The sequence below is a fragment of the Balearica regulorum genome, chromosome 2 (assembly GCF_011004875.1).
Source record: "Balearica regulorum gibbericeps isolate bBalReg1 chromosome 2, bBalReg1.pri, whole genome shotgun sequence".
Taxonomy (NCBI): domain Eukaryota; kingdom Metazoa; phylum Chordata; class Aves; order Gruiformes; family Gruidae; genus Balearica; species Balearica regulorum.
The window spans coordinates 39,760,674-39,786,127 of record NC_046185.1 but is presented as its reverse complement, the minus strand read 5'-3'; the positions used below and the strand labels follow the sequence as shown (position 1 = coordinate 39,786,127).

At 40.0% G+C, this 25,454-nt stretch overlaps 1 protein-coding gene across 1 annotated transcript; it reads right to left on the bottom strand.

Moving 5' to 3' along the window:
* Positions 1-9,960: 9,960 nt before the first annotated feature.
* GGH (gamma-glutamyl hydrolase) lies at positions 9,961-25,424 on the bottom strand. Its single transcript, XM_075744001.1, has 9 exons — positions 25,105-25,424; positions 24,494-24,608; positions 23,233-23,283; positions 19,984-20,068; positions 16,540-16,678; positions 15,564-15,670; positions 15,364-15,454; positions 13,934-14,071; positions 9,961-11,866 (listed from the first exon to the last, which is right to left on the bottom strand). Exons 1-9 carry the CDS (start codon positions 25,235-25,237, stop codon positions 11,745-11,747), a joined length of 981 nt encoding a protein of 326 aa, XP_075600116.1. The 5' UTR covers positions 25,238-25,424; the 3' UTR covers positions 9,961-11,744.
* Positions 25,425-25,454: the final 30 nt, after the last annotated feature.

Genomic DNA, 25,454 nt, shown 5'->3' with positions numbered 1-25,454 from the left:
CTTCACTTTATGGATCATCGAGGGGATACAATGTGAGGTGAGGCATGAAGAAAGCTCTGAGCATGGGTACATTTGCAAAGAAAAGGAATAGGGAAGGCAATGCCAAAACCATCCTTTAAATCATGCCATGTAACTGAAGAGTTGTAAAAGCTCCACCTCTGTTAAGGAAAACCAAGATAAGGACAAAAGGAGGGAGTGATATGGCATGTGATACAAATCATGGGAAATAGTGCTGAAGACAAGGATTTTGAAAGGTGCATCAAAGAGGAAGACATAAGAAAGGGAATATTCAACATTCAGAGAGAAGTAGTAATTTAGAAATATATGCCTGTCAGAGAGATGAACTCCATGGGCTGTGTGAGGAGCAAACACAAGAGAAGAGAGTGAGCTATGCAGGAAACAAGAGAGGGTGAGATTCTTGCATTACATTTAGGTTTCTGATGGCTTTTTTCAAGGCATGCCATGGGGTTGTGCAGTTTGGCAGTTAAGCTGCCCACCGTTAGGAAAAAGAGGAAAGTATTTGTCCTTTTCTAAGTATGAGGATTAAACATAAGGATTGTGCCACTTTCTTCACACAGAACTTTAATGCGTGTTCTTTACAGACAAATTGAAGGACCTAAGTTATTAGGAGCTATACATGAACACATATTGCTGTAGGGCGTGGGGTTTTCTTTTGTCTTTTTCAGCTGGATAAACTAGTTAAGCACAGCTAAGTTCAGAAACTAAAAATAACATGTTGTCATTTACAGGATTGGATTTTATCTATTTCTCTTTCCCTTAGGGGAAAAGTGAGAGATGTTTTAAAAAAAAAAAAAAAGAAACAAGGGAAAAAAAACCACCCACAAATCACAAAACCCTCCGTGATGTAGCTTAAACTCAAGTAGAAGTGTTGTCAAAAGTGCTACTGAACACTTAAAGCAGTTCAAAAACATAGTCAGGAAATCTGACAGTTTCCAGACTTTGCTTCCACGTTAGCACTCAGTCAAAAAGTAACTGAGCAGTAGTAGCCCCAGTACCTGCTGCTGTTAACACCACATGAGATCCTATTGCTCTCACCACAGTGCTATATTGGTTTGCTGATGTTATTTTTGGCAAGTCAAACAAAACCCAGAAGAGTTTATTAAATGGTTTGCTAAAGCAGCCAAAAAACATTGCTGAAAATTACACTGAAGAGGTGTACTACAAACATATAGTACAAAGGCTGATATAGTATAACTGAATTTAAATTATGGGGATCCTCTATGTACAGCTACTGGGTGGTCATTGCTCCTGGATGTGTCCTTTCTCCCCGTCCAGAAATTACAGCTGGTATCATTTGGCATCATTTGGGATCGTCATCTGAGGACTTGGGATATTTCCCAGATTTCTAGTAATCTCATAATCTTTTGGGGGTGTTGGCTTCTAGTGAGTGTTAGCTTTGATCTGGCTGTAAACCAACAACCCTTGATTTATTCAGTACAAATACACAGACTGTTAGTGCAGTAAATCTTAAATCCAGTGCCCCTACAGCACGTGTGTCTTGGACACAGCATGTTTAATGCGATATAGGATGTACTTATTTGGGTGACCCTGCAGATGGCTATAGGAAGTTCTTTGTCTTTGAAACTGGCCCCAGTGACAGCAATACAGATCATTACCAGTGATCGTAGCCACAGCAAGAGCTGAGTTAGTGCCTGCTGGACTGACAGGCAGCCTGTCCCTTCAGCATACTCAGTGAGCTCCTGTCACTGCTTCCACTGGATTAAATCTCTGTCCAGTCTGGGAAGAGACCATCATAAACTGGAGTGCCTCTTTGTGTATATGCCAGGCACTCTGTATTTGCATACGGAGTACATACATAATACCTGCATTCTGTACATTAAGTGGGTAAGGTGTGACCACAACGATTTGCCATTTTATCCACTTCCTCCTTTCATGCTCTGCTGCATAGACTAAAGGGTCATTAAAAGCTGAGAGACAGAAAATAAAATAAAATAAAATGAAATAAAATAAGAAAAAAGAAAAAAGAAAAGAAAAGAAAAGAAAAGAAAAGAAAAGAAAAGAAAAGAAAAGAAAAGAAAAGAAAAGAAACGAAAAGAAAAGAAAAGAAAAGAAAAGAAAAGAAAAGAAAAGAAAAGAAAAGAAAAGAAAAGAAAAGAAAAGAAAAGAGAAAAAAGAAACCAATCTTACTTTCTCCTGCTGACTTCTCTTACTTTGCAGTGGGACTGTGATACTGTGTGCAGTGCACATACTGCACTGTGCAGCCAAACACCAGAATTCAAAGTGGAGAGGTTGCTGTGTGACCAATAACATACACAGCTACATACACAGCTCGCTGACTTCACTGCGCTCTGCAAGGCACGAGGAGGGTGAGGGGTTATAAAAGACACAGGTGGCAAAAGAAAAAACATGACGAAAATATGAGTGCGCAAAATATACCTAGATCCAGTAAGATATTTGTATAGTCTCCACAGCCATTCTTTTGCATCCATCAGCTGCTGTAACTGCTCATCCACCTCTTCAGATATGTTTAGCACACTCCTTTCCACACTACTGCGTCAAGTTCTGGCTCCTCCTGCAACGCGAATGGGAAGTGCTGGTGCAGCTGTAGGTAAAGAGCAGCTCAAGTCATAGAGGGATTGACCTGAAAATACATTGTGTGCTTAAAAAATGACGAGTTGCATGCTTCCAGCCCACCTTTTTCCCGAGAGAGGTGAAATCTTTGCTGTGTGGCACCAGTGTCTTCCCCTCCATGCAGCTGGGTTGACTGATGCAGGGGAGTAAAGCCGTGCAGCATCAGGTGCACAGGCAGAGGGTCAGCTACCACCTTTCCTCAAAGACATTTCTATGGTGTGATGGGGCCTGGTACAGTGAAATCATTCCTCATTCATCAGAGCGGTACCTCCCCACCACCACTTTTTCCCTCAGGGGGCTTGAAGAGGCCCTCAGAATTGATGTTACATGATGGGCTCCCTGCAGCAGAGGGTTGGGCACTACTCCCCTGGTGCCTGGCCTTCTCCTGGCATTTTGCTGGTGGAAGCAGGTTATCAGCACTGAAGGTCAAATGGTAGCTACCTACCGAACACTGCCATTTCATCCCTGTCCTGATCCGAAAGGCTGAGAAGAAATCATCTGTAAGGATTTCCATCTTTCAGACGCTGCGGCTGGCAGGCAGGCCGGTGATTGAAAGCCACAGGTACTCGTTCAAATCAACAAAAACAAGAGTCAGCCGGGAAGTCCAATGCCTGAAGTAACTCACAGAGCTAACTGACAGCAACTGCCATGTCTTGCTTCAGTTTGCATCCAGGACCTAAGGGCTAGTTTCTTTTATGGCGCTGATGTATTCCTTCTCATTTCCATATGTTTGCTGTATTACAGCAGCTGTCCCAGCAAATCCCAGCACGCTTATTACTGTACAAACCTGTAACAGCTTCCAGCAGATGGAAGGCACAGTAGGTAGGGAGGCAAATGGAGGCGGAGAGAGGAGAGCAGCTCACCGCTAGCTGCATGGCAGGTCTTGTTGAAGATGACCCAGACTGGGCTTCCTCCTACATCACCTGGCAACCCTACTTCTGCCCGGGAAGGGCTGCAGACTCTCCTCACCCACGCAACGGGGAAAGGCATGGTTCAGCTTGTGATGGAGTGTGTGAAGCGGGGTGTCAAGGTGGCCCAGTGGGATGCTGGCCCCGGTGAGTCCCTCCTGGGCTGCCTGATGTCCGTATCAGCCATCATGGCTTCCTCCTCCATCTGAAACTCCCTGTGCGCTGTCATGGTCTCTGCTCACCCTGGCACTGGTACACCATGACGTTGACCACACTGCATTTTAGGCTCCAGGCTGCTCCACAGTCCACAGGCTGAGCAAGGGCCCCATCTCCAGGTGGAGATTGCTGCAGTGCACTGAGGAAATAATTATAAGTGCCCTGAACGTGTTGAGAAGGACCCAGCCCAGCTGCTGTCACTTGGCTGGTGTTATTGATCACACCAAGGCAGTCTGCGGCTGAGCTGTAAGGATCGAAATGGAGTGGTTGCGGACAAAAGAGGAAAGATTGGGTCATAATCAGAAATGTCTAGAAAGCATCAGCTTTTTATAGTGGAAAATTTCATGAGCAAATTTCCATAGTTAATGACATCAAATGAAAATGCTTTGCAGATGCATAATATAGCAAGGCTCAGTGAATCTGAGAACAGCAGATGGCTTATATACATCCGAGGAGTTTTTTAATATTAAACAAATAAATGAAGATTGGAGAGGAGTGTCAGTCACGCATCTTGTTGGATGTTTAATCAGGCTGATGAGACATCCCAAATTTTAATTGCCTCTATTTTTTAGTGCTCCAGTCTAATTTCAAATTGCATAAATGAAGCTCTTTAATTTTTCTTGTCTGATTTGAAGTCTTGATATCTAGATTATAATTTATCAATAAGTTCTACAGGACACAGAGAATAAGACAACTACCAAAAATCCTGTTACTCATTAAAGTATGAGATCATGTTTCTTTTTAATTACTTCTCATATAATTAATAATCCATCTGTCTGGATTATATTCTTCAATATTATAGTCATGAGTTAAAAAACATGCAATGAATTCATGGCAAGCTTAGCAGGAGATAAGATGTGCTAAATGAATAAAAATAATGTGTGGTAGTGATTTAGAGGCTGCAGCAAAGTCCGTAAGAAAAATGTCCGTTTACCCCTTCATTTACCAGATGGGGTCATCTAAGCACTACCTAAGCACTGAGCAGGACAATCAAGCTGTGTTCTAAAGATAGCTTTTTTTTTTTTTTTTTTCTTTTCCTTTTTTAAAGGATTTTTTTCTTCCCACAGTAAACCCTAGCCCTAATGGCACTGTATAGACATGCTCCCACTCCTGAACCTGCAGACAACTAATCCCAGGAGAGATCTGCTTCCTGTCACCCACCACGCCAAACAGGCTAATGTCTGGGAATTCAAAATACACACCAGCTTTGTTAGCAATGCCATTGCATGGATGAGCATTCAGCTCCAGTGAGTGGTTTATCATGGTCACCACCATCCTTCTTGGACAACACAGCCATAGGGCAGCAGTGATGAAGAACGTCTGCTCCTGGGAGGGGCTGATATTATGTTTGCAAGCCTGGCTCTTTGCTTCTTTATAGATCATGGGGATATGGACAGCAAACTGAAAAGATGAGCAGGAGAGGAAGCCTTATCAAGGTCCCCAGAAGAGAAAAAAACTCCCATTTATTCAGACAAGAAGATATCATTTCTAAATATAAATCATTGTGTTCCACAGGTATTATCTCTTATGAAGAATGAAGGAAGACAGAATATTATTTAGCACCTTATGACCTTTCTGAATATCATTTTAAGTCCTTTGTGAACAGTACAAATACATGGCATGTTTTGTGCGCACATTTGCACTCACTGGTGTGGCAGCGTAGAGTACGAGCATTGGGATTACTCTGCTTTTAGGAAAGTAAAATTCTTCCAAATTGTTTAAGTGTGAGTGAGACACAACAGATTAGGTGTGATTCATGAAACCCTGACTTGTCAAACCTCATCTGCCACATGACTTGCATTCTTCCCACATACGGTTCTGTGGCCATTAGGTCACAGACAGCCAAGCCACAGAGGGAGTCACCGCTTGGTTTAGCACCAAAGCCCTGGTGTGACTGTCACTGTCACTGAGCCTTTGCAGGAACGGTTGCCAAAAGGCTAGTTCATTATAAAATAGCCTGGGCTCTGCTATCAAAATGCTGAAGTGAGGAATTTGGGGAAACAAGAGCTGTCCAGTGAGCCCTGCTGTTCAAACAGGTATTATTGTCTCAGTTGGTATTCTCCACACTGATATGATGTGATTCAGCTTACCTTAAAATAAAATTTATGTATTAAAGATACATTTTCATCTGTACCATAACTTTTCCTTACTCACTGCACTAAGGTGTGGCTAAAAGCCACAGTATATCCACAGCGCAAGATTCAGTTCTTTCAGTTATAACAGCTGGAAAGCAATCCAGATTCCTTCATGTCGTGTGTCTCAGACCCCGCGGGTGCGGAAAATAAAGAGGAAACTGCTGACTGATTCTGAATAGCTCTCTTAAGGAAGCCTTGCAAATGCAACTAAGGGAGGGCAAGAGCATTGATAATTAAAAGGACATGAAAGACATCTATGTTAAAGTACTGTCTGCCTAACCGTAACTCAGGCTAGGACAGCTTGAGCTGCAGCTTCAGATGGCACAGGCTGCTGCTTCTGCTGCTTCCTTCCCAGCATCTCCCCCAGCACGGTGCAGCAGGCTGGGCTCCAGCTAGCGTGTCTGTCCACTGGTGCTTCAGGGCCAGGGAGATACCGGCTTCCCTAAGTGGGAGTCATTTGGGAAGACTATGGCAGCTGTTGCTAGAAGAAATAGTGATTTTGCTGGCTGGAAGTTGTGGTACAGTAACTAAGCTCTCTAAGGAGCTGCAAAGTAGCATGGGCTGCAAGAACCAAAGTGGGAAAACTACAAGGATGTGTTCAAACCTGAAGCAAAGCTCAAGAGCCTAGGGATGAAGGGCGAATCGGCTTCTGTTTCTAGAAATAGGAAAACGTTGTTTTCAGTTTAGTGGCATAAAGAAGAAACAGAACTGCTGTGGGTGTAACTCCAAAGTCAAAAGGTTTACTGGTACTCTTGGTTGAATAAGTGGACTGAGATGATTCTTGCAAATATTAGTGAGAAATAATCAGTACAAATTCCTCAAATTAAAGCAAAACAAGTAATATGGTTTTTGAGATTTCTCTCTTGTCCTCTGGAAGTACAAGACATCATGGTTAGATCTGCTTTGGGGGGGCTGCAAATGACTCCAAATTCCATCAGTGGTACAATGGTGTAAATGCTAGTGAGGAATCTGGAAGTCTAGAAGGATTGCAAGGACTAACTCCATCCAAGGTCAGAATGGGTCAGGCCAAAGTCTTTGAAGTACTTTCATTCTGCCAGGGACTCTTCAGAAAAATCTCGGAGATTGTCTGTAAAATATTCATTGTACTTTGTGTCTCCTCTGCAACACCAATACTAATATTGTCATTAATATCATGTAATAATAGTAACAATTAGTAACTAATAATCAAAAATAAGGAAGTAATCACAATAATACAAGTCTCATTGTCTTCTGAAAAAGCAGGCCCTAAGGAATTAGCCTAGTGTGAGAGCTGCTAAGTAAATCCCAGTGAGGTACAGGTATGTGAAATTTAAACTTCCCAGTCTGAAGTTGAATTCTGGGGCTGAAGAAGGTGACTACAACCCATTTATATTGGTGCCTCAGAAAGGTCACAGGGAGAAACTGATTTCCTAATGTGCTCCAAGCTAGAAAATTGCCATTTTAGGCTTTCTGGTCTAGATCATCAAAGGAAGCTTGGGAGGTACATAGTCCCAGGCTAACAGTACTCACCCCCATTGCTTTGATGATGATAAGCAACAATTGCTAGTATTTATTCCCTTCAGCCTTTTGTTTTGTTTGCTTTTTGCTTTTCATTTCAGAAAGTTTGGTTTTGAGGAATGTTTGTTCACTACATTTCTGAGAATCACAAAGAAGTGAACTCAAAGTTTTTTGCTTAAATTTGGAACAAATGCCTTGTTCAAGAGCTCTTTCAAAGAGTGACAGCTAATTTTAGACAGTCTGGACTTTTTGGATGAAAGGGTCTTGGAAATTTTTTGCTTATATAAGAACTCGCAGAGAAAGTTGGCTCTAAAAACATACTGCTTACATAATGAAACAGATATAAATATTATGAGGAAGTGATGAAAGCTGGAAGAGTATCCTGATCAACAGGTGGCCCTGGGCAGGATGTTCCTTGCTATTTGCCCTATAAATAAGCACTGGATTAGGAAAAAGGCCTGCCCTGGGGAAAGACACAAGGCTAACAAGGGAAGGTAATCCATCACCTCACAGTATCTGTCAATCTGTCTTCCATGTAAGTACTCAAACCAAAATAATCTGAACAGGCATTTAGAAACCTTAATGGGACTTGAACACTGGCCAACTTCCATAGCTTTTCTGATAATACCACCACCAGATACATATAAGTGAACTCCAGATAAGGAAAAAAAAAAAAGATAAAATAAAATAAAAATTGCAGTTAATTACTGTGAAATCTTGTGTACACTCTCCCACCTCAAACCCAAACATTCTTGAGTATACATTGGCATGCAGTCTTCAGCTGCTTGATCACACACACAGCTATTTCTCCCGCCTCAGGACTCCTGCCTCGTAAGGGCAATACAGGGCTATCACACAGCCAGGAAACTATTCCTTATTGTTCTTCCTGGTTATTCAGACTGTCCCTGCACTTTTCTCACTGTTCCAAGCCTGGAACAGGCTGCTAACTTCTATGGAAATCTGTCCCAAAGTGCAGTGCAGTCCAGCTTTCAATATCCTTTTGTTGAGTGGCATCCACAGCAATGACTAAGGTGGCACTGACAATGAAATGAAAAAGGTTGAAAGTTAGTCTAAAAATAAGTTTGTGAGCATCGAAGTGAAAAGTTTTGGGTGGTTGGTTGGTTGGGATTTTCCTCACAAAGCAGCTTGCGGGTTAGGCTCTTCCTCTTACTCTTTAACTCTGTACTTAAGAGCACTTACTCAGGATAGTTCTTCCTTGTAATTTCTTTCTTGCCTGAAGGAATTCAAACTGGTCTTTCCTAACTACCAGGCAAAGGTTTTCTAAGCTCAGGTTGTCAGCTTTTCCCATCCAAGCTGTTCTCTTTTGCATGAGCTAATTTCCTGTGTACAGAAAAAGGATCCAAGAGAGATTCTGTAGCTATAGGGGAGGAACAACCATCTGAAAGTAGGGATGTCATTCCAGTTACTTCCAACTAATGCTCAAATGTTTTAAATATTCACTGGAATTAAGATTTAATCTCAGCTCAATTAATTCTATGCTCACGTACTGTTTCTCTCCTGCAATCCTGCCACTCTGCCTGTTACGCCAGTAAAATTCCAGTCTTACTCTGTCTCCTCCCTTCTTCTTCCCCCACATCCCCTGGTACACAGGTAAATACCACCATACAGTAAATACCCTATTTAACATGTCACTTAAAACACCACACTCGATTACAAAACTGCAGGAAATACTGGATCTCGTGGGCCATCTACTGGTAAAAGCACAACAGTACAAGGAGAAAACCATTTCAAACTTTTCCTTCTGAAAGACGATTTAACATAATCTGCAAGACACACAGGGTTACCCTGCCGATCGATGGATGTTTTTCTCACACAGCTGCAAGCAAGATGATTAGGCCTATAAGCCATACTCTGAATAAGCCGAGAGTATGGCCACAGCTTCCTTTTCTTCTATCTCCAGCATTAATCCTAAGAACCATGTCAGAGGTTCTGTCTGAGTAATGAAAACCCATATTGTAAATCACTTAGAGCAGAGAGAAGGTCTACTGAAACTTCTTTAAAACAAACTTTTAAACCTTCTACTGGGTGAACGCTAGCCAATTATGTGTTCTGTAGTTTGCTTCTGACTGGAGAACTTGATGAAAGATGTCAGGTATTGTAAAGGACAGAAATTCTCATTTCATTGAACACTGCACACAGCAGTTGCTTTGCTTACAGCTCTCAGACCCCTGAGAGCACCCACTGACTGCCACCCCTTCCCATCTTATAGGGGTTTGTCTGTCTGTGCGCAAGCCAGCTCTGACTCTGCACCCAGGATCAGCCTGCTGTGGAAAGGTGGCATGAGAAACAGCTGTGGACAGCCTTGCCGAAAGCTCCTCTCTGCCCCTTGGCTCAGCAGGGGCATTTAATTGCGTTCAGGCTCTGGCAGCAGGCACAGGTCCCTGCCTGAGGTGTGCTGCCTGTGCCGGGGCACAGATCTCACTCACCCTGGCTTGCTGACATGACCATGCCAAGTGGACACAGGTTACCGTTGCCTTCTGATTTGTGACTGTCCCAGATGGAAATAAAAAAAACAATGACTGTTAATACATGTTAATCCATGGTATCTAAAAAAAGAACGAAAATACACATCTGCTTGAATAAAAGTTTATTTCATGTATCATAGAAAAGTCACAGATACCATCAAATAAGGCTTTACAAGATAAAGGATATAAAGGAAAGACACATACAAATTCATAATAAATACACTGCTCTGTAGAAGACTGGACTTGGTTTGTAAGTAACTTAGCCGCTACATTTATATACAACTGTAGAGCATAATCCTCTTTTTACAATTGGTTCTACTCAGGAGTCAGCTAATATAGTGAATATAACAAAGTCACCTATATTAAAAATTAGTTCCATTTAGTGAATTTGGTTGAACTGACAATGTAGAAATAATCTGCAATATCACATGTTTGAACTTGTAATTACCTGGTAGTGTCTTTCTGGTAGTCGCAGTTAATGTTTCCTTATAGATTTTTTAACTAATGCATTTCACATTCTCTTACGCAGCTGTTTCATGATAAAGAACAAGTTAGAGAGCTTTTACTTGAAGCACCTGAGAAATGTACCAGCTCTATTCAGGTACGGTACCTGAGAGTGTAAGGTACTACAAAACAGAGCTGAGGTATAAACCTGAATTCTTCAAAAACTCCAAATCCCTATTGATGCTAACAGAGTTTGGAAGCTGTGCAATAGAGGAGAGCTGTATTTGATTGTCTTAGTTCCTTTTCGGACAACACACAAAACCACTGAACAAAATTTTCACTAAGTGTGGAGCAAAGCAAAGAAAATGAAAAAAGGTATCACAGTGTATTGAATGCAACTACTATTATCACATTATGTCAATATTAATAGGTTTCTCATATACATTCATCTGCTGTTTGAATTCTAGTTGCATTAAACAATTCAACAAGACAGCCAGAAACTACTGTCTTTACTAAGTTAATGGCAAACTACCTCTTGACTCAAAGTGAGAATTCTATCCAGTAGCTACAGGAAAAGTCAGACTATGTAAAGAAAAAAATTAGGTTTACATTCTTTTAAATACAAAGAAACAGACATCTGCATCTCGTATCTGTCTGCTGACTCCAGTTACTCTCAGACAAATTCTTCACGGACATAAAACTGAATTTGAAAAGAACAGAAAGTGGAATCAGCACTTCTCTATGCCCTCCAAAATTACTTATTTTCCTTGATATTTGCAATGCGTAGTGTACACAGCACCCTCATATTTATGGAGGCCTTACAAGGTATAAGCACTCCAAACAATGCTGAATGTACAAGAGAAACAGTTTCACAAATGGGATATAACATGTGCTTTTTAGGCAAAAATGTCTCTTGCTATCATGCCTCCTTACTATTTTGGTCAATTTTTCAAATGGCAAAATAGTCCCTGTCAAGAACTTGGTTACATACATATTTATGACAAACCCAAGAGTCTCATTTGTTAAATCATTTGGAAAGGATAGGATTTTACTAAGCAACATATCTAAGCCTCTAGTGCTATCACAGTGCACAATGTTTTACAAAGATAACTCTCATTTTAAAATATATGAATAGAGTGGCTTTCCTTGTACTAAACATGATTACTTCTAAGTTTATAAGCATAATCAAGACCTCTTCCCTGGAAGAAAAATGTATTTTTCTGTTGCTTGCCTTAAAGTGTGATCCAAGACAATTATTATATCTAATGTAATTTTTTATATTAATGGTCCAACAGTCCAACAGAAAAAACACAGGATAAATCATTGTAAAGGGAAAGGACTGTTCTGGCTTTCTGTCACATGCAGTGCACTATCTTAGCTTAATTACACAATGCTGGCAAATAATTTCATTTATAAATAGCAACACGGCACCTTTGACACAATACTCAATCAAAAAAATAGATTTGCTGAAATGAAGAAAATGTTCCTGTATAAACTGGAGTATAATTATAAATCAATTCTTTTGTTTCCTCATCTTCACTGGGGAAATGGTGCAGGCTCTTCCGGGCTGTAAAACATTATAAAAGTACAGATCAGTTTACTGTTATCCTCCCTGACAGTATCTTTCTTGGCAAAGTAAGTTGTAGCATAACAGCAAATGGAATTAGAATAACTTGTATGTGCAGAACTGTGAAAATATATCTTCAGAAAGTGGTTACAGTATATTTTATTACTGGGGAGGGAGAAATTTAATTATTAATTTAAAGCCAAGACTGTACAGAAATATTTACCCATGAGACACTGGCAGTATCTACCAGAGATACCAGTACTTGTAATACTGAAAGAAACGTATCTGAGTACCAGCCTGTTGCAAGCTGCAATTTTAGCACGGACCATGCTGGTGAGGACAAAAAAACTGAATCCTCTTCTGGTTTATCATGATGGCAACTCTACACAGGTTAAAATCAACGATGGATGGATAGGAAAATGGTATTTCAACAGAATGGTTTAGTTATTAAATAGAGTGTATTTTTGCCAGCTGAAAACAGTTGGCGTTTTTCACCCCGTGGTTTATTTTCGAAGTCAAGGAAGACATTCTGCCTCACATTAGCTAAAAACATCAATTACTCATTGCAATGTTATGATATGAAGTACTCGGTAGGAGCAGCTGTACACAGATTGGGGAGGTAATGAAGAATAACTCGTGATTTGGTATATGAGATGGGGGGTAGACGCATACAGCTGGCTGGCGCAAGTTTGCTCTACTAGAATTGAAGGTCAACAGATCCAAAAGTTAGTGACACATCTGTGTGGTACTACGCACGAGCTCATTACATGTGTATACATATATAAAAGAACTCACATGCACCATGTCTCAACCAGATTTACAAGCAGAGTTGGCACTTATTTTGCCACATTTACTTGGTTAACGGCAAGCTTACTTCTGCCTGTAATGCAGTGTGCAGACAGGTACTAGAGAACGTAGCAAACAAATCTAGAATACGTGCTGCATTCTAGTATTAGACTACAAAAGAATAAGCAGACTCATACTGTACTTCCTCCTATTTTCCCCTTTATTTTTGTCTTAGTCTCCCTTAAGTACCCTATCAAAAGTCTTAAAATCCAGGAAGCTTACAGATACTGACAAGGAATTTTACATGATTTTGTAACCTTTTGGCAAAGGGGAGTAGGACTACATTATGCAAAAAAGAGTCTTGAACTTGTACAAAGCACCACCTTTATTTCTAGACTCTCACTGACCAGGTCAGCACAAGTTGCATTTCTTTAAATCACTGTCTGCTTTCTCCAGTTAGGTGACTCTCTTGATGAGAGAACAAATCTAGAGACCAAACTCAATTAGGTTATTGATTATGTTCTTCCTAGTTCCAATCGATCAGTTAAGACAATTTCATAAACAGTCAATTTATAATATGAAAACAGTATTTCAGCAGAATGGTTTAGTAAGTATAAATTAAGGAATAAAGTAAGTTTGATCCCTTCAAATATTCCTGTATTTATATCCTGCTTATTTATAGCAAATAGACCACAAGTGTCATAAGTTATCAATATTTTACAAATTAGTTACTTTCAGCTTCTTAGGGTATAAACAAATTAGAAACTCTATAAAATTCAAAAGCTTCTTGTGCTGTCTATAACTATATTGCACCCCTCTGACATATCTATATACTGCCTAAGCAGTATTTATAATCTTGGTGCATATATTTTGCAAGCAAAACTGAGAATACATTGAATGACTGCAGCTCAGTTTGGAAGTGAAGAAACCTCTGGAATTATGAATTGAGTATTTTTTTCATTTCATGGTCTTTGTGCAAGGGAAGCTAAAATGTTACAGTGATCATTCGAAAAGGTAGAAAGTCACAGCACCAACAATTTTGAGTCAGTCTACCGAGAAGACTTTGTGGAATGCCTGGCCTTTTGATGTCAGTTTTACTAAGCCATTCTATTTCTAGTATCCCTTGTTTTTTGTAAGCCTATAAAGCTTGCAGAGTAATCTTCTCAGAAAGCAGTAAGAGGTACTGAACTTTGACAGCCGAAAAAGAAGTCTGACGTCTTCAAAAATTTTCACTAATGCTTTACTCTAAAAAATGACATTTATAGATAATAAACTTTTTACCTTCATTAATGAAGAAGTCAGCTATATAATATGATGCTCTTACAGCTGATGGGGAATGTGGAATGCCAGGTGAATTCTTCCACTCAAAAGGATTTTTCTCTGGATGCCACTGGACGCCATAAATTGGATATTTGTATGCTGCAACAAACACAAAGCACGTAAGCAAGGTCTATGCCTTAAGAATTGTATGCTTAGTCTTACTGCAAAAGAAACTTAGAGGATAAGCTACAAAAATACCTCACCTATCAACAGTTTCACAAAAGCTTAAACAGCAAGTTGAAACTCTGTTAAAGTCACAGTAGGACTGAAGGAAAAAAATGGATATTGTAAAAGAAGGGTCTCATTCCATGCAAGAAAATTTCTGTACATCACTTTTTTGAGTATTCATTTCAGAATTTTTATATATATATATACACACAGAGAGTAAAAAAATAGTGTTACAAGTGCATCGGTCTCAAAACTTCCCATCCACTGCCAGCATCACGCAACACACAATATTCACAGCCACACAGGATATCCCTGGCAGTTCTATGGGACAGATCCAAGTCTTAGGATCTCCTTGAAGGTCCAGTCAATCCAGGGGCAGCTCTCTTCTGCTCTGTGCCAGGCATGAGACAGGCAGGGGAAAGCCAGTCTTTAACTCTCTTACAGAGAATAGCAGCTGATGATTGCTCTGTGATAAACCGCTTGCAGGCACAGGAGATGCCTGTCATTAGCCTAATCAGGTTTTCTTATCAAACTGCTATTCTTCTCTTCTGGAGGACAGCCAGCATGCCATACAGAAGAATCCCATGGGCCAACAGCTGAGCCTTACCATAGAGCTGCTAATAGTGCACTGATCAAGATAAACCACTCCCTAAAGAGCTAACTTGTTTCTTGAGGTGAACAAACGTGGTGCAAAACATACGCAACACAAGAGAAGTAACGAAAAAGGCTTTTGGAGGAAGGTAATTACCAGTATTGCTGCTAAAGTAATGAGGGATGTTGCTGTTACCCGAGTACTCTGAATTGTTCTTCTTGTACAGCAAAAGCATACAGAGCATCACAGGAATGCAAGCATAAGCAGACAGACAGAAAACAAGGTGCAACAGAGGCACATCGCACTGTGGAGACTTTAAACTACTACAGGACGAGTGCTGTACGCTTCACATCACAGCACTTGAATATTCCAGTGCTGAAGTGTAACAGCATATCTGGAAGAGGAACAGCGGGTGAGAGAAGTAAGTAATTAGACTCTCAGATACGTACTCAAAAGATAAAATATCCCTGCAAGCAGAGTAGGTTCCTCAAAGCCAGAGCACCAACAGGGCTGATGCTCACCCTGCTATTCTAACAGCAAGCTTGCAGTGCAAATTAACATCAATGCCACGACACCTCTAAAGAACTAGTTTGTTACAGTCACAGACTACAAAGGAATTTAATCTCCCTACCTTCCATGGTAGATATAAACTCCACTTCATTAACGGTGTTAGTGGTCAGAACATTATAGAAATTACGAAGCTTTTCATTTTTTGTGAAATTCTGTGATAAGGAGGGGGGGGGGAAAAAAAAGATGTGTTATTTGCTCATTTATTTCTAGTTTTAACAGATCAAATGTGTTTTGTGTTCAGGAAATAAAATGATCAAATACCTCCATGGAGAGGCTCCACATATGAAAGTTTGATGTCAATGGCTCGGTAGCAAATGCATGCAATACATCATCAGGGAAATTCTTGAATAATCTACTGTCTTTTGCAGCTATTACAAAGAAAAATGAAAAAAGGTTATTATTCATTACCCGAGCTGCTAACAGATGGGCTAATACTGAACAGGAAGCAAATTTAATAAAATACTGCATTAAACTGTTCTCTATAGTATAACTTTATGATTTTAGAACACGCTGCAAGGAAAATTAATGAAATAACTACAAGAGGTTTCCAGTATGATGTTACCACTGTCCTCCAGTCTTGACCCAGAGAGGACCCAATTTTGCTACCTAAGTTGTCAGTAAAATAAGCATTATTCTTTGTCACTCATTTCAGTGACCTTTCCATTCACAATGAGCACAAATGACAGAACCTGTGAATGATGATGCATGGTCCGCAGACAGATTACTCACAAATTAAAGGATAAAGTATCACCAGAGGCCACATTTTACCAGTGTTGCTGAGTGACACAGCTCTAGCTTAAGGGATCTCTCTGATTTTAATACAAGTGGGGTAGCAACATTAATATTCATCATTAGGAAGAATGCAATTTGAAAAGTTTTAGATCACCTGCTATCCGAGTTTGATAGGTTTTTGGACCCATGAATTTTGTTCTGCTTGGTAACAAAAAGGGACCTAAAGCCACACTAATTTTGTAGGTCCAAACTGCCAAATGACTTAAAGAGCCACAACAGTGCTTTTTGCTGACTGGTGTTGGTTTCAAATAGCTCATGCTCACATCTCTGCTTTAGAAGTGATAGAGTTGCACTGACTTTATAAAAAGTCATGGCAACTTCATAAGAAAGAATTTAACAACATAACCATCAGAAACCTCCCGAACATTTACCCCTGCATATTTATCACAAACAAAACACAGCACCTTTCAGCAAAACTCAGACATGAGATGTAATGATTTTTCACCTGAGGTAAAGTTCAGAGGGAGTGCAAAACCATCTGTCTTGGTATTAACAAGTAAAACTTCACCACTTGTGAGATACGTAAGCTCTTCGTGTCCAAGACATGTTCCCCATACTGGGAAATAATCTCCTTTATCGTTAGCCTTCAAAATAAAAAGCAACAACATAAGGAAAAAGCACTGGAGATTTACAGAAAAAAAGACTGAAGAGAACTTCCTACTCTTTTCGCTTTCTCTTGTGTAGGTGAGAAGTAAAACTACTACAGCAGTACAAATTGCTACCAGAGGAATTGTAACAGTTCAATTACAACTGAAATAAACACAGACTCCTTTAGTTTTTCTCCTTGAAATACAAAGGCCAGGGAATATACACATGTCCGTTGAAGCAGTACACTGAGCTTAACGTTGATATAAATTTTTCTGTTCCATTCTACAAATAAGTAATGTTGAGAGCAACCTAAACAGAAAGCACAAAATGGCAACATTTCTATAAAAAAGGCAATCATAAGAAGGGACACAAACCAATCTGTCACCATTTTGAGGGAAAGCCTATTCATCACAATTCATACTTTTATATGAAGCGTATTATGACCACATAGCAAGGGCCCTTTGCAATGTCCATATGCCTGTGCCTACCATCTATATTAAGAACATATAAATCCTATAATCCTATATGTTTGTTTAACTAAGAGGTTTGGACTTGTGTTCCAGAAAGATAAATTGTGAGTTAAGCAACATAAAAAAAGTGACAATCATTTTCAAAAGAATAAAAGTTGGCAGGTAAGTGCAAAAACAAGAGAAGAAAGCAAAAAGGAGAAATGGAAAGCAAAAAGAGAACACAACTAGCTACCTGTCATTGAAGTAAGCACAGTACGTACATACACACAGTGAAAACTTGCATTTTTGTATGGTTTATTCCTGATAGCAAGCAAATGTTAGAGACTGGGATGTTTCAGAAGTCCTGTTTTTGTGAAATCTGAGTGGTCTTTCTTAACATGTTTCTAAACATTCTTAAGTTATGCATACCACACCACATCACCCCCCACCCCCCCAAAGAGCTGCTGTTCAAAAGCCATTTTTGAGAAAGCTGAAATTACAGGCTTAGAATAAAAATGTTACTCTACTGGATTACTGAGAGTATGGTTAAAAAAAGTCCATATAACTACTTCTTCTCAGAGCTAAACATGGAAGATTTACAGAAAGAAGGCTAACAGCACTGCAGAGTCTTCATGACCACCTGTCACGCATGCCTAGAGACACAGGACTTGCAACTCCACTGTCTTTCATGTAATGAATATAAATAAATATAATAAAACCACTAAAGATGAAAAACAGACTACAGTTTAAGAACAATTACAAGCGAACCATAAACATTTTGCGCCCCCTCTCCTCCCTCACGCTTTTTAATAACCATCAGTCTGGAGACTAAGCATATGTTAAACAACATCCAAGACATCACATTTTAAAAACTAATTTAAAAGCTGGAAAACAGTATTTCATTGAGGTTTTTGCTTAGCTAGTAAAATTCTGTTGACTTGGATGGGGATTAGAATTTCATATCCTCTATTCATATTAAAGCAGAGACAGACCAAATCATTTCTCATTGAGAATATTTGAAAATTAAGAGAAAACAAGCCCTCATAAATTTAAAAAAAAAACCACATAAAATTCAGTCAATTCTGTATCTGCTAATATACTCTTGAATATTGTAGCTTACATTAGTAAAACTAACAATACTTTATAGCACTAATTAAGTCTTAAAAGATGAAAATCAAAACACACAATCATCGTGAATAGCACAGAAAAAACTCCGACTTATTAGTAAGGGTTAACTATGATGAATTGAAAATTATTTTCTGCCTTTCACTCACCTGAAGCACACATGCCACCTAATAAACCTGCCTCTCTGATCATAAAATTATGACACACGCAATTCAGTCAATGATTGTGAAATGTCAAAAGAATTTCATAACAGTACTGCAAACCACAAGAAATACATGTCCCAGTACTGAAAACCAAGACACAGGCTGCACTTCACACACTGAGCAGTTTCAAAGAGACAAATGAGATTAACTGTCTCACATAAAAGCGAGGTGGTCTTCGTGAGACTTAGGTTTAAGGTGAGAGACTATTAATCACCACGAATGAAAACAGTGAAACAAAATAACAACAGTGATCCTCTGGGGATTGAAGAGTAGGAAACTTAATTACTGAATTGCAGCAGCTGACTGATCCTGTGAATGCCGCTGCCTGCGCTCTCGTTGCCTCCTGTTGGAAAGTCGGCAGCAAAGGTAGAAGAGGAATTCCTCACTGCCAGTGAACTCTTGTACCATGGTAACAGTTTAAGCACTACTCATAACTGGCTCTAGAACTGGGCAAAGTTTTCCAAAGTATGACTTCTGTGACAATTTTAATCAATGTTAGCTGAAAATAAAATAAAGCTAGTAAAGAGGAAAAAAGGAAGAAAATTTACATTTTTTATTCAGTTTGAATACAGAAGATCCCTAACAAATCATAGGGATTGTGTATAAAGCTCAATGAATCTCCATGCCTTTCCACAATGCAAATTTTACTTCAAAATATGTTGATTACTATCTGAAAAAAACCCCACTTCTTATGCTCTAAGAGAACAAAAGCTTCATTAAGGATTCAGAGCGTTCCTGATGTTCTTTGAAAGAAACAGCTTTTCCAGAAAATTCTATCTATTCTTAATAAAGCAAATGATCACATAAATGTTTTAAAAATAACTAATATAACCTTTCAAGTGTTCTTCCCACTTTTTTTAATATAAATTAAGCTAGCGTTTACTTTAGTAACTGTAAATACAGCAGATTTTTAATGCAAAGAAATAGGTAAAACAGTATAATATGCTAATGTAGATCCCTCACCTGCACCTCCAAATACATATTTAAATCTACTTATAGATAAGTGAGAGTAAAGGTGTTTCACTAGCTGTAACATATATGTGAAGGGAGGCCTTAATGTTGTATTACTGTCAACTGGTTTATCAGAGAGTCTCTCTAGAATTCTTTTCGAGTCTAAACTTTACTCATAAGACGTCTATGAATGATTACTTTTATGTATATCTTCCTTCAACATTTAATGTCAATGGATACTTGCACTTTTGGAAGGCATTATTGTTACTTTTGTGCTAGTTCCACACAACCATAAAGCCCCAGGTACAATGAATAAATGATAACTGTTCTCACCCAGAGAACTTGGGAGTTTAAGACCATGACACAACATATAACAGGAGAGGGTGTCTGAAGTTTGCATCTTAAGCTATTAAATGATTTTTTTAATGCAGAAGCCAGCAACGAGTTACTTATTATTAGGTTTACAGTTAATACACTGGATGCCAATGGAAAACTATGAAAACACGAGCCTCCCTGTCATTTTGATCTTTGAACAGTGACAATAACAAGAACAGACTGTTCCTTAGTAATTACCTCTAATGCCTTGTGGTAAAATATCTTAGCAACCCTGGAATATTCTGAAGTCTTCAGATCCACACCACCTCCTGGAAAAAGTACCCTGAAAGGCAACATCCAAGAATCTGATTAGCAATGGTGATCAAACTAAAACCTGGACAAAGTACACAGAGAAAGGTCTGATAGCGGTTTTAAGGGTAGAATTCAGGTCTAGGTTAAGACACCTACGTTTCAGAAATCTATAGATAAGCATCTAAGTTTCCATTAAGGACAGCAGGGATCAAGTCAGAAAGTCAATGGAGATTTGAATATGTTTTCTAGAGCACACACCTAACTGGTCAGTAGGTTGAACAGCCCCGCAGGCTCCACTGGCTGTACTGACTACTCTCAATTAATTACATGAGTTTAGATAGCTAGCACACATGCAGACAGCTAGTTTAGGTGTCTAAGTCTTTAACTGAATCATATCCTAAATCTTAGTGTTCTACTGAAGAATGGTTATTATCAGAAAGTAGTGACCGAGCCTAGTGCAATGTAAGGAAGAGGAGAGTAAACAAAAAACACACAAAGCAAAAATTTCAGCTGGTATACAAAAGGGTTGCCTACCATGACTCCTTCAAATCCTGTCCCAACTCTTACTGGCTCTCCCTACCACTTTAAAATCCCAGCCCCAATCTTAATTCATCCCGCTCAATTTCAGTACAGAAGAATTGTGCCCTGGCAGAGTGACCTTTTTCTTGCAGACAACACAGATCAGAAAGGGGGGAAAAAAAGTACATTTGGCCATAACTTTTGGTCACACTGGATCTAATATAGATTAAGATGACAAAGCAATCTCAGAAACAATTTCAAAGAAATAGAGCACAATCTTTTCCCACCACAAAAAGAAAATAAGCAGCAATGGCAATTCTCTATGTGGCTCCCCAAACCCAAACACCACAAAAGACTCAATATAGTCTAGCAGAGGGTTTCACGTGTACATGTGATGATGTGGAAAGTAATCAAGTACCATCAGAGACAGTAACATGAAATAAAGGAAGCTGCTTCTGGCTGTAACTGGAACAGTACCCCCAGAATTGACAGAACTCAATGTGAGAGCACTCCCTAACCCACTGCAGCAGAACCCCACCTAGATCACTCAAGCCACATCCATCAGTTACTGATTTTTTTACCAAAACGGCTGAAGGATTTCGTTTACATTTCTGTGCTCTGCAAATGGCAACCTGCATCAATGAGGTACTAACAAGCAGCTAGAAACAACTAACATCTCAAATGATCCCAAGCCTTTGCAGAGCGAGTGTGCATTTAAAAATCTGAATGTTTTAAAAATTAAAAACCTCGTGACCAGGTTTATTTTAAGGTGAATGACGCACAGCATCACACAAAAGCCACCAAGTATTGGCGGAAAAGTAGAGTAGTAGTCACAAAAATATAAATCAGATTACTCTCCAGTGCCAATACAAAAAATGAATATAGCTGAAGGTATTTTCAAAACAGGGCAGATTGCAGATTTCTACAGAGATCTAGTTAGACAAATAACATGATCCTTACGTGGAAGTGGTGGAAAATTCACTTCACCTGTTCCTTTCGTTCAAACCAAAAACTGGCCAATACTAATTAGGAAAAACAATAGTCATTTCTGCTAATGCAAAAAGGAAGTAACCCATTAAGTAGCAATGATAATAGCTTGACATTGTCATAAGCAGATTGAACTACCTATATTCCAGTATCTCTACCTGGTTAGAGCTGATGACGTTCACTGTGAATTTAGAAGGCTATCTCAGGAGTACATTGCTACATTCATAAAATTCTGTCTCTGCTACAGTAAATGTCATGATTTTAAGAAGGTGGCATTTAATAATAAATAAGTTCCAACTGCAAAGAACCTGGAGCTAAGCTCTTAGAACATGAAAGATCAATATATCTCTTTCTTATTCCAAGTTTCCACAGAATGGAAAGTCCCTCCCTCCAGAGATCTTATTTGTTATTTACACACATCTATACTGTGGAAGCTATTAGCTGACAGTGGAGAGCAACAAGCGGAATATAGACCATCCTCACCCACCTACATAGCACAAACCCAACTGCCAGTCACTGCAAAGACAGAAGGATAAGGGAACTGGATCTACTCATCTAACAAGTGAGGTGAGGTAGTAAGAACAGGAGACCCCATCAGTGAAAGTCCTTCTGGCAATGAAAGAGAGGCTAGCAGCCATGAGAAAGGGATGAAATGATTCATTTTGTCTGAAAACATGAGGAGCCACAGGGGAGAAAGCATCACTGTCTTATACTTGCTTATACCGCAAGACTGTATAGACCCACATCTTGGTGTGGTGTACAGGGCATGCTGTGGAACAGAAGAGGACAATGCTCTACCCAGAGAGCCACAGGTCTAAATCTGCAAGTTCTACACGTGTTGGTTAACATTCTAGTATATGCATAAGCTTAACAAAAATATTAATGGTTTAAGATGCTCATCTCATGACTACAAGTATTCCAATCACATACAATCAAGCCTGTGAAGTGTAGCATCAGCTGATTTAACTCTTCTGAAGTGCGCTTTAAGCACAAGACAAACATAAAAGGCTTTGACTTTGCTTCATCCACAATTAAAATGTGTTAAATCAGGTCACATTATCCCACATTTAAAATGTAGGAAGAATACATGGGCAGACAGTTGCCACAGGTCAGCTGAAAAGTTAGAATGTTTGTCTAACAAAGATCTAAGCCACAGAATCACGACAGGCAAGACGGGCCTTCAAGCAGCAAGGGAGAAAGCACCCAACGAGAAAAGGGTAGAAGAGACTAGAAATCAGAAACTTTTGTGATAGAGGAAATATGGGGAGGACTGGAAGAGGGAACAAAGGATAGGAATGGGGGTGAAACACCCAGCAAGTGGTATTAAATATCAAAATTAAGGTGATCACTGAAATGAGGAAAAGGAAAGAGTAACAAAGAGGAAGTGAGCTGTTTCACTTGCAAAACTGTTAACCACTATAATTCCACTTGTCTGCCTGCAGACAAGCACAGGAGAATGCTAAAATGAGCCATGGCACTGTTGCAGATTATCTGCCATGTGCTCCTCAAGGAAGGAAAGGCAGCAGACCAACATCGCATGAAATTGTGGACTCTCTTAGAACATATTTACATGTCTGCAGCGCTCAGAGTTTCTTAAGAGAATAGAAAGGCAGCATTCTTGAGAATATGGCTGACCTCAAAACCAAAACTGTCACGTCTTTCAACAGGATGTCAGTGCCCAAAACTTACCCATTAATAGAGTGGAATATTTTATCATATTCTTCATCCGAAAGATTTAATCTGAAACACCAAGAAAATAGTTACAGAACACATTTGAAATATACGTATTTAATGACAGAAATATCTATCATCATTATTGAACAGAAACACAGGACACAGAAAACATGCAGAAAGCATGCTTTAAACAGAATAAAACAGCCCCAAATCAAATGAAACATTTCACCTGAAACAGCTCAGTAGAGACTGAGATTCCACAGGATGGAGAATAGAACCCTCTCAGGTACAGTACAGGATTAGGTACTCCAAGACCCCTTTGCAGACACTCAATAAATTTAACATTTACATGAATGGCACGGTTATTATTTCCTGCCTGCAGACCGGCAACTCCGGTTTCCAATTGACTCCAAGAAGGGCAGAGCTGCAAACAGTGGGTCACACCCATTCTTCAGCAAAGATATAGTTGAAAGGTAGAAAGATGAGAAAGACCTCAGTATCAGCAAAACATCAACAAACCAGTATGATGGCTACCCTCATGCAGAGCTGATACACTGAATATATTCAAAGCACCCAGCTTTGCTGCATCTAACTTAGTTGTCAGAATTAGAAGCCTCCATTCATCAACAAAGCTTCTGCTCAGCAACCATTCTGAAAGCTCCTGAGGAACGCTGGCTTCTAATTCAGACACTTAACTGGTGCTCTTATTGTACTGTGTAGATACATCCAATTGTGATTTTCTGCACCTGCATTAGTATCGTTTTTAACTTCTGACAATTATAATTTTAACATTTGATTTCAATGTTAAAATTGAATATCAGGAGTTAAAATTTTCAATGTTACTACTTTATAGCTAAAGTAGTAAATGCATTGAAATGCATATACTTTCTCCACTACTTGAATTCTAGGACTACAGAATGTGACAAAAGATAGTCTGTGCATATCTATCTAGATATCTATGTGCATTTGTGGGGCACTACACATTACACTGAATATAGCTAATTTCAAAAACCACAGATGCAAATTATGGAGAGTAATTTTACAGGTAAAAATAATTTTCAAAGAAAGGTTATTGTCATAAGAAGAAATATTAAAAGTTACATATTCCAGTCTGTTTTTATTCTGATTTCTAAACCACACTGCAAATTGTGGCATCTTCAAATAGTCTTTGAGCTCTCTAAACACTCCAAAAAGCAGCACAACTGCTTTCTGTGCCTCTGAGAGGATAACCTTACATTAAACAATTATTACCACTTGTAATAATAGAAAAATCTACCTTATAGGCACAACTCGGGCACCGGCAGATTCCAAAAACTTCACATATGAAGCTGCAATATAAGACCTTCCAAATCTGTGGAACTTCTCAAAGTGACATTCCTGTGACAATATCCCTGAAGGGTCCAAGAGAGAAAATTAGCACTATACAAATAGTAAATGCTACACTCTCAAAGAAAAAATTAAACTCCAATTTCCCATATATCAGGTTACAGCCTTACATTTACTGCCTGAATCACAAATACTGAGACAACGGAGCATCAATTACGATGCCTAGTCACAAATAAACACACATTATCTGACTAAGCCTCTGCTTTGCTATCGAGTACTACAACTTCTCTTGTTATTTTATGATTTTTAAACAAAGTATGTATAGCGTAACACTGTTTATAGAAGCTTTAACCAAACCTCCACTTCAGGACACCTTTCACTCCACACACAAACCGGCAGGGTTTCACGTCGGTTGCAGGAGCCGTTCTCCCCTGCCCAGGACAGCGAAGGCAGGGTGCGCGGCAGTCCCCGGCCGCGGCGTTACCCAAGGCCGGCCGGTAACGCCCGCGGAGCGGCCGCCGGGAGCTGAAGGACCGCCACCACCCCCCCGCCGCCCCTTACCGATGATGGGTCTCTCGTTGCCCTCCACCTGGCGGCCGCGCAGCACGACGGAGGCTGCGGCGGCGCAGCGGAGCAGGAGGAGGAGGAGGATGGCGGCGGCCAGGAGGGGAAGAAGCCCCGCCAGGCGCCCCATGGCCACGTCGCCCGCGGCCCGTCACAACCAACTGCCCCGCTCGGCGCCCGGCCCCGCACAGCTACTGACCCGGCCCGCCTGCCGCCGCTCCGCGGGGCACGCTGGGAAACGTAGTTCGGCCGGCGGTGCGCTGGGGGCAGGGGCCCGCGGCCTGTGCCCGGCGGGAGGCGGTGGGCTCGGCCCGGCTGAGGGCCCTGCGTCGTGCTGGGGAGAAGGA

What these genes read in the sequence shown, in the direction of transcription:
- GGH (XM_075744001.1), bottom strand. Translation starts at nt 25,237, where the DNA reads ATGGGGCGCCTGGCGGGGCTTCTTCCCCTCCTGGCCGCCGCCATCCTC. An exon ending in CCCTCTGAACTTTACCTCAG is followed by an intron (nt 15,671 to 16,539) that starts GTGAAAAATCAT and finishes TCTTTGTAATAG; the next exon opens with CTGCAAAAGACAGTAGATTA. An exon ending in GTTTATATCTACCATGGAAG is followed by an intron (nt 14,072 to 15,363) that starts GTAGGGAGATTA and finishes TGTTTGTTGCAG; the next exon opens with CATACAAATATCCAATTTAT.